Source organism: Lupinus angustifolius, chromosome LG13 (genome assembly GCF_001865875.1).
Source record: "Lupinus angustifolius cultivar Tanjil chromosome LG13, LupAngTanjil_v1.0, whole genome shotgun sequence".
Lineage (NCBI taxonomy): Eukaryota > Viridiplantae > Streptophyta > Magnoliopsida > Fabales > Fabaceae > Lupinus > Lupinus angustifolius.
In genome coordinates this window covers 795972-807502 of record NC_032021.1, presented here as the reverse complement: position 1 = coordinate 807502, position 11531 = coordinate 795972, and the positions used below count along the sequence as shown (strand labels likewise).

The window sequence follows — 11531 nt, the reverse complement described above, 5'->3', positions numbered from 1 at the left end:
AAAGGAACATAGATTAATCTATTAGTTATGCTTGGAATTATCCATTTTTTAATTTTTGAGATATTAAGTTAAATATTTAGTCTTTATAAAAAAACAAAAAGAGGGAACGTGAGTCTGAAACCCTAGTAACATCTGAAGTGAGTTATCAATGGAACTTACATGGTTGAGTTTCATTCTAGTTGGGGCTGGTTATCTTGCTTTCGGTTACTTCATCGGTTCTCATTATCCTTCTCGTTTTCTCATTTCCTCACTTAGGTCTCATCCTAAAGATAACAACTTTAATAAGAAGAACAATGGTAAATCCAAATTCAAAGACCCACTCCCCATTGAACAACTCGCTGAAATTCTCGATGATTTTAAAATGGTGGGTATTCATCAATTTTCATTCTTTTTCATCCAACCCACTAGTTCATTTTTTATGGGTTATTTCCAAAATTGTTCCTTTTTTTATTGCAGATATTGGTTGTTAGGAATGATCTTAAGATGGGTAAAGGAAAAATTGCTGCTCAATGCAGGTAGCTACAATCTCACTTAAAACTTTGAATATTGTGAGAGTCTAAGATATTAGGCTGAATAAAATATCTGTTGCTGTATTTTGTAGAAGCGCATTAACATAACAATCCTCTCATCCCCAATAACTAATTTATTGCTTCGAATTTGTTTTCTTTTTCATCCAAAACAACATGTTTGTTTGTCTTATTTCATTTCAATGGACATTGTTTAGCTGATATGTGGTTCACAATCGATGTTGTCTATTTTTGTAGTCATGCAACTTTGGGTCTCTATAAAAAGCTTCACAATCGAGCACCAAAGGCTTTGAATAGGTACTGCAACAACCTTGGTTTCACTTGGGGTCATCTTGAGTTGTTTATCTTCATTCTGAAGTTTGTCGATGCGCAGGTGGGAGATGTGCGCACAGCCGAAGGTTGTTGTCAAAATTGAATCTGAAGAAGATATGCTGGCTTTGCAAGTAAGTATTGTTTAGGGAAATATGGCGCTGCTTTAGCTAATTTTTTGTTTAATATGTTTAAGGGCTGGATTATTGGATACTTGCCTGCTATACATTAGTCAGTTATTTATTACAGTTGTGACCACACAATTAAATTTGATTAGATAACCTGGTTTCATCCAGGGAGAAAGATATGAAATTGCCTATCTTTTACGTTAATCATATAAATAGTGGTTGGAAGTTAAGCTTTTATTAGTGGTCTGGTCAACTTTGTATTTCATAGAAAAATATGCAAGATAAGATCAGCGACTAGGAGTAAAATGGATATATATATACATGCTCTTTTTGAATCAACAAGTAAGAACAAATAGAATGAAACTATATTTGGGGTCAGCTATGTTGCGTAAGGAACTGCTTAAGGCTTGTATAGTCAATGGGCGTAAAAGTGGACTATTAGAGAAAATGTCAGTGCTCATAATACAAAATAAGGCAGGAAAGTTTGGGTTTTACTAAAGTGTAAAATACCTTCTTCATGCCTGACATTTAGAAAATGAGTTTCTATTCTTACTGTCACCTGCAAATGTATAGGCTTTTAAGCTGTTTTAGATGAGAGCTCTTGCATAGTGATGTGTAATTTGGGTTATACATGATTAGTCATTAGTGTGCAGGAGAGGAAGTGGAGGGAATTCAGGAAACAAAAAATATTTATTACCCCAAAATCACTGTAATATATAAATAGGTCCTGTAAATTTGTTAGGGTTAAAAGCTTATTTGAGGGCATTATATGATTTGTTTTTAGTCTGGAAAAATATCTTGAAAAACACAAATGAAGTTGTTTTGACTTTGGAGTTGTGAAAATGATAGAAGTAGAGGCTTGAGAATTTTAGTTATAAACAACGAATGGCCAAGGACAGAGGATGTGTGCATAGCATAAAATTTTCACCCAAAATGTTGACCTGTTCACATTGAAACTTTGAACTCAAGTAAATGAAGGCAATTACTTTGGCTAATCCTTTTTATAAGTTTCAATAATATTTTAAGGATGTGTGGTATTAAGTTAACTCTTTCATTTTAGCAAAAAGTAATAGCATTGAAGGTTTATTATGTGACAACCAAACATACTCCTAGAATGTTAAGTAGTTTAAACTTTTTTTGTTTTGTCTACTTGGTTTATATACAATAATTTGAAATATTGTTTGGTATATCTTTGTCTATGAATCAATTTGTCTACTTTGCCTTGTTATCTTCTTTCATCCTTCACATCAATGTTAACAAATTTATATTCACCTTGCTCTCAAATGCCCAATACTACACGTTTATCACCCATTTTTACGATATCAAATTCTATAATGCATAGTAACTCTCTCAGAAGTTGGTTTTGTTTTAGATAATTTGTTATTAAATGTATCAGGAAAGGGCTAAATCTCTGAAGTTACCCACCCATATCACCATCGATGCTGGGAGAACGCAGATTGCTCCAAGTGAGTATTCGAAATGCATCTAATTTGTAGCTTATTGATTTGTAGCATCTCTCACATGATTGGAATTTTCATCATTGTTTGTGTTAATTTACTGCCTAAAAGTAACATAAAATTATGGTCTTGCACTCGATTTGAAGTATATTTGTCTAGATCTCGTATTATGCTGTGTTTGTGGGGGTCATGTGCACAGCTAGAATTTAAACTAGAGATAGTATTCCTCCTCCTAAAATAAGATGGCCATCTCATTGTCCTTTTTTTGTTATCTATATTGAACCAGAACCCATACTTGTAATTGATGGTTCATAGATACAGTCTGAAGAAAAGAAAAGCTTAGTCTGTTCATTTTGAACTCTATTACTTTGTTGCATCCAATGAGAAAAAATACTTCAATTTATGTATTGAAGTTGTTAGAAGAAGAATATGGGCTTTTCTTTCATCATTTGTGCCATATTCTTCTTTTTATAGGTCTAGTATATAAATCTTCACAACAACATCCAAACCATAATTCCACTAGGCCGAGTTGGCTGCAGGATAGAACGACGCCATAATTCTCTATTATCAAAATGCTATATGATATGGTTATAAATGTTTGTTTACATTTAATGTTTATCATAGTTAGCTTATATTTTTCTTTCCTTTCTATCAGATTCCAGAACAGTGATGGCAATTATGGGTAATACTCCTCTAGTAACATCTCTTGTCAATTTAGCATTTCTTTCCGAAGTGTAGTTTAACTTATTCTGCTATTTTTTTTGCAGGACCTGTTGAAGTGGTAAATGATGTAACAGGTGGACTAAAACTACTATAGTTTTCTGTTCAATCAATATGTGCTATCATTCACCATGAACCTGAGTGAGTATTCATGAAGGATGACATTGACAGATTGAAGTGTTGGACATTACTACATTAGAGGCCTCCTAAGGCGAAAATCCCCAATGTTCTTTCTGCAAAATGTTTTGCAATTAATCTTATGTTGACACTTGACCATAACAATAATGATGATGATGAAGACTTTTCTTTGAAGATCCTAGCTGACAAAATGGTAGAATCATGTATGGACTAGTTTATACTAAACTTTGCAATTCTATTTATATGAACTGTTATGGAGATGTATGCATTTTTTTGGCCATAAAATATGTTGTGGATTAGTTTAATCTCACTATCGCTCACTTGAAATGAGGATTCTTGGGTAAAAGTTGGTTGCTACTTCCCAACTTCATAGCACAAAAGGTAGAAACCAAAAAAGGTTAAAAATAGGTAGATCACTTGATCTTGAGAAAACTTATGATCCACTCATTCTCCTCAAGAGTCGTTTCTTATCTCTGGTGTTCACTCATGCAAACCTTTTCCTTTTGAACAATAAACACACTTAAACATTGCATATTGAAAATTTTGCTAATATCAATATTTAACATTGGCTGAAAAGAGTCTAAATTACTGTTCATGCTGCATATAATTCAGTAAAAAAATGTTCATTGCCTTATATTCGTAAGCAATATATTTTCATTTTTGACAGTACTCTGTATATAAGCACCAATCTTGAGGGAAAAATACCACTGCTTCTTTGCATTTGAATATTACAACATCTTCAAGTTGCAAGGTGAATTGAAGATAGTAATAAGGTAACATAAGAATCTCCTACAAACAAAATTGCAACTAGTTTCAATTGAAACTTACAATTTCATACAATTCTTAAGGGAATGTAATCATCTGTATTTATGTTTCCTCTCTGTAATATTCAATCCTTTTCTTTTTCTTTTTGTCTTGACGGGATCCTTCTCTGGTTCTCCTTCTGGTGCTCTTATTCACCACTGTAAACTTTTTCTTCTCCTCTACATAACACGAGATAATGAAACCGATTGTAAGTTTTTGGTACTACCAAGGGTATTACTTCACCATTTTAGGTAAAGAACTAATCTCTTTCGAGGTGTGTGGTTGACCCTCTCAATAAGTGTCACTCCTAGGAATCAAACCATTGACATTCTGATCATCCTAAGGATCTAGCAGACCCTTGCACTACTAGACCAACACGTTGGTAAACCTATTGTAAGTGATAAACTTTGCACATACTAACCTTTTATAGGGCTTGTCTGATTTGGATATGACACCAACTTCTGGCATTAACCTCTTCTCAACATAATTCTGCCTCGACAGATTCTAAATCCATAGCATTGGGCTTCATTCCTCTCCACAAAATGCCAAAGCTCATCATGCACCTCAAATGCTTTGTTGAGATCAGAAAGTTACATGCAACCAAATTAGGCTCTAAACCTTTGTTTAGCATGGTATACATAATTTAACTGCTGCTGCCTAATTGGCCTTTCTGCAATACTTGAAAATTTTGCCTTGGCTTCACCCCTCTTCTCAACATGTCATCACGCAACTGAAAAGCCTTGTTGAGCTCTCCATTGACACAACAACCATATATTAGCAAGTTATATGCAACCAAATCCGGCTCAAGACCTTTGTTTAGCATGGTATCCCACAATTTAACTGCTGCTCCTACATTGCCACTTCTGCAATACATGTAAATTAAGGTGGAATAGGTAATACAGTCAGGGAAAATACCATTTTCAGTCATTTCAGAAAGAACTTCGGTGGCTTCATGAAATCTACCCAATTTGCAGAAACCACGTATAAGAATGTTATATGTTACGGTATTAGCTAAAAGCCCTTCAAGCATTGCATTGTGAAGCCCTATAGCTGCCTTCATATTTCCCTCCTTTGTAAGATGGTCAAGAAAACAGCCATATGTGATTGAATTCGGAGGGACATTGGCGGCCAGCATTTTTTTAAAAATAAGACCTGCTTTGTCCATTTCACCTGCTTTGCATAAGCCGTTCATCAAAGCAGTATAAGTCACAACATTAGGAAAACATTCCTCAGTAACCATCAAATCCCAGCATTCAAAAGCCTTCTGAAAAGAGCCTTCTTTACTGAAGGCATCAATCATACTTGTATATATTACATTATCGGGTCTTAGTCCTTGATCTTGCATCTCTTTTAAGAGACCAAATAACACTTTCCTGTCTAGCTGCTTAAGAGCACCATCAATAAGAACGGCATGGCAAACCAGATCCATGTTGATTCCTCTTTGAATCATTTCACAAGCAACACTTAGTGCCTCCACCAATCTCCCTTCCAGACAATAACCATGCAGAAGTGCACTATAACACATCTCATTCAACTTAAAGTTCTGCTTGTGGAGACCATCAATAAAATCTTTAGCATCGGAAACCCTGCCAGTAGAACAAAGTCCACTGATAAGAGGTCTGTAGGTATATGTGTCTGGAACAAGTCCTTTTTGGAGCATGTCTTCAAGCAATTCAAAGGCCCTATCAATGCTACTGTCCCTACAATATCCTTCAATCATAACATTATATGTTACCTCAGTTGGCATGATATTCCTCTCCACCAACTCATCAAAAAGTTTGGATGCTTCATCCATCTTATTTGTGCTGCAAAGCCCAGAAATAAGTGCGGTGAAAGTATAAACATTTGGAGTAATTCCTTTCCCAGTCATTTCATTATATAATTGAAATGCTTTTTGTAGTTGCAAGTCTTTGCAGTATCCACTAATCAATGATGTAAAGGTTGACGCAGTTGGCTCCAACCCTTTATTGATCATCTCAGTAAACAGAGACTCGGCAGCACTCAAATCCCCAAACTTACATTGGCCATTTATCAAAGAGTTGTAGGCATATTTAGTTTCTTTTATTCCATCTGCTATCATTTTATCAAAATAAGATATTGCAACATCCATCCTCCCCCTTCTGCAAAAGGAATCAATCAAAATAGAATAAGTAATATCATTTGGACGCAAGTTCATCGAACACATGTTACTATAAAGTGACTCCCCCCTATCCAAATATCCACCTTTGCACAAAGAATTGATTAATGCATTATATACAAACAAATTCGGCAGAGAACCAAAACTTCCAACCTTAACTACCAAATTATAAGCATCGTCAATCTTTCCCTGCTTTCTTAACCCTTCCACTAATGAAGATACAGCAGCCTCAGATGGAGCAAACCCCATTTCAACCATTTCATCCATAATCTGAACAGCAATCTCCAATTCTTTCACCCGACAAAAACCAAGCACTAGTGTACAATATGTAACCACATCTGCCTTAAGACCCTTATCACTCAATGATCTTTTAACATCAAGAGCTTCCCAGACTCGATCACCCTTGCATAATCCATGGATTAAGACATTATAGGTAACAATACTTACATCAAACCTATTTGATTCCATCCACAGAATCTTTTCCCTAGCCCTAAAAAAATCTTTCAATTCACACAAGCTCCTCACTACAGCTGAACAAGTATAAGGATCGGGTCGGACACCAGCATTCACGGACTCATCAAACAACTCCCAAACCATTATAAACTTTCTAATCCTCAAGAGTCCATTCAAAAGTGCACTTAATGTTCGAACTTCAGGTAACAATTTATTCACAAACATGAGCTTTGAAATCAACACAGCATCAAAAAATCTTTTATTTTGTAGGTAACTCTGAACCAACAAATCAAAACCCAAAGTGGATGAAAACTTACATTGCCTATAGGAATCCAAAAGGTTTGAAAAAATCGATTTTGGCTCCGACCCACGAAGTAAAAGGGTCTGCAATAACGAATTAGCAGGCCAAAAAAGCCTTTCTTGAACAAGAACATGGACCAATATTGAAAACGAGGTCATTGAATGGTTGAAATTTTTGTGCAAACCGAGAAAGTTGAAGAACCTTAATGCCAATTTGGCATCATCTAGGGTTTGGAGCAAGAGTATTTCAACGTGGCGGGGCTTCAATGTGGATGAAATTGAAGGATCGTTGAAGGCGAGGTTCCAACTCTGGTTTCCACGAAGAATGTTGGAAAGGAGTGATACAAAACGCGTGTCGTTTTGGTCATCATCATTAGGTTTTAGAGAAGAAGTGGAGAAACTTGGAATTGAGTGAAGAAAAAGGTTAGAAGGTGAAGAAAATGGTGTAAGCGTTCGAGGAAGTGGGAGCTTCATTTACCTCTCACTTTCGACCTTAGATTTGGTTTTGGGTTTGAAACCATTTTCCCTATTTATAAAAATTATTAATTTGATATATTCTCAAATTTATGTATATGAACAAAAATTATTCACAAAGAATTTCATTTTTTGGGAGATTAATTTTTTTATCACTACTAAACAAATAATAGTTATTTTTTGGGTACTTTTTTAAAATCATTTTATATTAGGATTATTTGAATTTTAAAAATTATTTGAAAAAACACAATACATCAGAAATAATCATGTTATACTTTTTGCATTTTTATAAATAATCCAAATTTTATTTAACTTCATTTTATTGGTAAACAAATTTGTAGTCATGCAATACTACTAAGTAATAATTAAATTTGTTGGTAAATGCTTAAAAAGGTTGTGATTAAGTAAAATCCTGATTAATATCAGGATTCTAGGATTTACAGTAACAGTATATTTGAGCATAAAACAGATTGTTTATTCCTTTGCCACATTGCAAAAAGAAATAAGTGTTATAGAGAATGGAAAAGCTAAACTAATCTATAGTTTAAAGATACAAATCTAAAATAACATAAGCATTGAAAAATGAATGACAAGAGCCTGAAACTTAGTGATCTCAAGGTCTTGAAACTTAGTGATCATAAGGTCTTGAAACTTAGTGATCATAAGGTCTTGAAACATAGTGCAGGAGCATGGATATTTCAATTTCCAATCACTATTAGAGGCCTCTCTTTTCTGTGACACTTCATTATTCTCTTTTCTACTTTGATATTGATGCTGGTCACTTCTTTTGTTTTCTGTTTAGAAATTGACCCTGTATAAGTAATAGTTCTTCTGGAACTTTTATCTACATGCACAATTTTTTTCTGTTTTCAGGTTCAATTTCAAAAGTAAAGAATAATAAGACAATTGTACCTCTAATGAAAGAATAATCAAACAATTAAATGATACAAACTTTCCCTAAGAGTCAACTCGGTTGATAAAGTTGCGAGACATAAAGTGTAAGCACCTGGGCTCAAACCCGGACAACTGCAATGTTCTCCCTTTCTCTTCAAACTTAGTAGCAGCATCTTCCATTGCCAACATGTCTTCCCTCTTAAAAACAGTATATTCTCTACCACATGTGCACCTCTTTGATGCAATGTCTGAATCACATAAACAATGAGCCAATGAACATATGTAAAGACATTAACCATAATGCTAACAAAATGAATCTCAAACTTATCAATATGGCTCAAATGAACATGTAATATAATGCATATTAATAGAGAATAACTTCACTAGCTATAACTGAAAGTCAATTGAAATAAAAGTTCTCCAAATGAAGATACAATGATTGATTTCTTACCATGATAAAGACAAATTGGATGGGAATAACAGTGCTCACATAGCATGTAACATACATAACAATCTCTGTGGCAGTTGCAGCATATCAGGGTATCTATTGTTCTTGATGAAATTGAACACTCTTTTGAACCTTTTAGTTGCAAGAGGGTCTTCTTATAAAATTGCATAAGATGCACAAAAGACAGGACTGTAGCATGATTACATGCCAAGTTCTTAGAACCTCTGTCTTTTGACAATTTGTAAAGTTGCATTGCCTCTTTACAAAGAAGTTCCTCATATGGAATTATAGGAAACATTCTCAGATTCGCGTAACGCTTACTAGCTTCAGCCCCTAATGGAAACCAATCACCAATAGCAAAGTTTACAGCTTCTCCACAATTAAAACCTGAATCAACAAAAATAATCAAATAAACAATAAACAACCATCTCTAGTGTATTTGCGCAATGTCGAAAAGTAGATAGATTACCATGACTAAATCCGGCATGATACGCTCTAGGAAAGGTGATGACAAACTCTCCTGGCTTCTGAACAGCCTTGTAAACTGGAACATCATGTTGTAGGAAGATATTTGGAGGGAACATTGTTGTTTTATATGCTAGCAGTTGAAAAGCCTTATCCTCTCTATATTTTGATAAGATATTTTTGCAATACACATTATGTAGGACAATGTCTTCAAATTGAGAGGCTTCATGGGCAGGTATGCCATACCAAATTTTATTTGCACCTGAATGATGATAATTTATGCTGCAAATAAAACAGAAATATTATGAAAATGAAATCGATGAGCACTGTAAAAAATGGTGGAGACTGAATTCTTATGAGAAATACCTATATAAGTAGTGATCTTCTACATGCCATGCAAACATACTGAACAGCATCCCAATGTAAAGCATAGGATCAGTAATTCCCTAAAAAAAATCACATAGGAATTAGGAAACATAAAATAAAATTGAACTTATGTTTCAAAATTACGTTCTTACCGGAATTCCCTTGTCAACTAAGCGCAATGTTGATTGTGGCAGCCGTGAGAAATTCTGATACCAATGAAATCATACTTAAAACTTATTAACCATACAATGATTACAAGCAAAGAAGAATGTTACAGCCACATATAGAAATTGATATATGATTAACTAACCTTCAAATTCCATTTGCTTCTTCCAAGCTTGTCATTTGGATCACATGAAAAGGCACTACCTTCAACATTGACTCCATACTCAACTGTACCTTTACGGCCATGTGCCATTTCGCGCCAGAACTCCTTCTCAATATACGAAGAAGAGAGGTTTCTTGAACTGTAAAATCTACTGAGAAAGGCCTTGTTTGCCAGAGCCTCAAATTCCTTATAGGTGTATTTTCTGATCACAACAAGAGTAAAAAAAACAACAATAGATGATTTTATTCTGAAAAAAATATCAAAAGCATAGCATGAACACAATATTCTTTTACCTTCCTTTCATAAAGGTGATCTTATCTTTCTCATTCCATTCAGAAAGCCGAAGGGGCTGCACATTAGTTTCAAACTTGAAGTCCTTCTTCTCTTTGGTTAAGACAACAGAAGCAGGAATAGATGCAATTATAGGAGAAACAATTTTGCATATACCTGAGAAAACAGAACAAACTCTTCTAACTAAAAAGGAAACAGAAATGCAGAAACTACATGTCTCATATAAGATAAGACTTTCTTACCATTCATATTAAAATGACCACACATTTGTTAAGGAAACTAACATGTTATATAATCAGTTTCTGATTTTTGTTACACTTTTTTATAAGCAAAGTTATATACACAATCTGGTATAGCATACCAAAAGTTGATGCTTCTGGAACAATCTTATGTAGATAAGCAAAAGAATCCTGAAACTCCTTTTCTGATGGGTAATATACTGGACACTCTGGAATATTATTGGTCCATTCAACATCACCAACTTTATAAGAAATTGAATTCCTGGCATTTGTTTTCCTTTTTCTTCCACTACTGGAAAAACCCATTTTTGTTTAGTTGGCATTACTAATTTACAACCATCTAATATAATGCTTCTGGTTTTAAACCAGTTTCATGTGTTATTAAATGATGAATTGTGTTTGTTGTTCCTGTCTGATACTAATAAAATCTTAACAACACATTAATATTTTAATTTTAATTAAATTTAATCTTAAATGATAGAATCAAAAACCATAAAATATGACGTGTTACATGCGTATCTATACAAGTTTTCCCCCGACAATATTAGTTAGTAGTGTGTTTATACTTATGATGATATCTGGAACATGAAATGAATAAAATAAAATAAAGAGTAGTTAAAAGAGAAGAGGGAAAGAAACTTCCAACAATAACTGCTGGGATTTCTACAATATTTCAATTTCAATGTCAGTTAAATGTACTTCTCTTTAAGGTGGCAGCATAGTTAAAGAGAGAGGATACAGGGACCCTCTGAACCATTGGATCTACCCAGCAGACCAGATTGTGACAAGTGGCATCTACCATTCAAAATGAAACTTTACCAATGTACAAATGATGTTTTATAAGTAGTTGAAAGTTGAAACATAAAATTATGTATGATCATTTAAGTGTATATGAAACACCTCACATATGTCATCAAGGTTTCACTTTTTATTGTATATGATATCATTCAACTTTATCAACTAAAAATTACCCATCTGTTCCTGTTATTCTCAGTTGGTGAGTACATGTCACAAAAAGGTGATTTTATAACCTCTCCTCAAGTACCCATATGT

The 11531-nt window shown here is 34.1% G+C and overlaps 3 protein-coding genes across 5 annotated transcripts; 1 reads left to right on the top strand and 2 right to left on the bottom strand.

Annotated features, from left to right (window-relative positions):
* Positions 94 to 3497, top strand: LOC109325660 (peptidyl-tRNA hydrolase 2, mitochondrial). Its single transcript, XM_019558147.1, has 7 exons — positions 94 to 364; positions 457 to 515; positions 765 to 824; positions 901 to 970; positions 2361 to 2430; positions 3077 to 3103; positions 3189 to 3497. The coding sequence occupies exons 1-7, from the start codon at positions 149 to 151 to the stop codon at positions 3236 to 3238; spliced, it is 552 nt and encodes a 183-aa protein (XP_019413692.1). The 5' UTR covers positions 94 to 148; the 3' UTR covers positions 3239 to 3497.
* Positions 3970 to 7480, bottom strand: LOC109325659 (putative pentatricopeptide repeat-containing protein At5g59900). The gene is made up of 2 exons (XM_019558146.1): positions 4505 to 7480; positions 3970 to 4262 (listed from the first exon to the last, which is right to left on the bottom strand). Exon 1 carries the CDS (start codon positions 7445 to 7447, stop codon positions 4727 to 4729), a length of 2721 nt encoding a protein of 906 aa, XP_019413691.1. The 5' UTR covers positions 7448 to 7480; the 3' UTR covers positions 3970 to 4262; positions 4505 to 4726.
* Positions 8091 to 10872, bottom strand: LOC109363426 (lysine-specific demethylase JMJ706-like). 3 transcript variants are annotated; one of them, XM_019609687.1, is made up of 10 exons: positions 10601 to 10872; positions 10242 to 10395; positions 9931 to 10150; positions 9773 to 9826; positions 9621 to 9700; positions 9259 to 9536; positions 8793 to 9176; positions 8454 to 8589; positions 8209 to 8241; positions 8091 to 8175 (listed from the first exon to the last, which is right to left on the bottom strand). In XM_019609687.1, exons 1-9 carry the CDS (start codon positions 10782 to 10784, stop codon positions 8226 to 8228), a joined length of 1506 nt encoding a protein of 501 aa, XP_019465232.1. In that variant the 5' UTR covers positions 10785 to 10872; the 3' UTR covers positions 8091 to 8175; positions 8209 to 8225. The 3 variants fall into 3 exon arrangements, with proteins under 3 accessions (XP_019465232.1, XP_019465231.1, XP_019465230.1); XM_019609686.1 differs by having other exon boundaries at positions 8100 to 8310; XM_019609685.1 differs by having other exon boundaries at positions 8100 to 8589.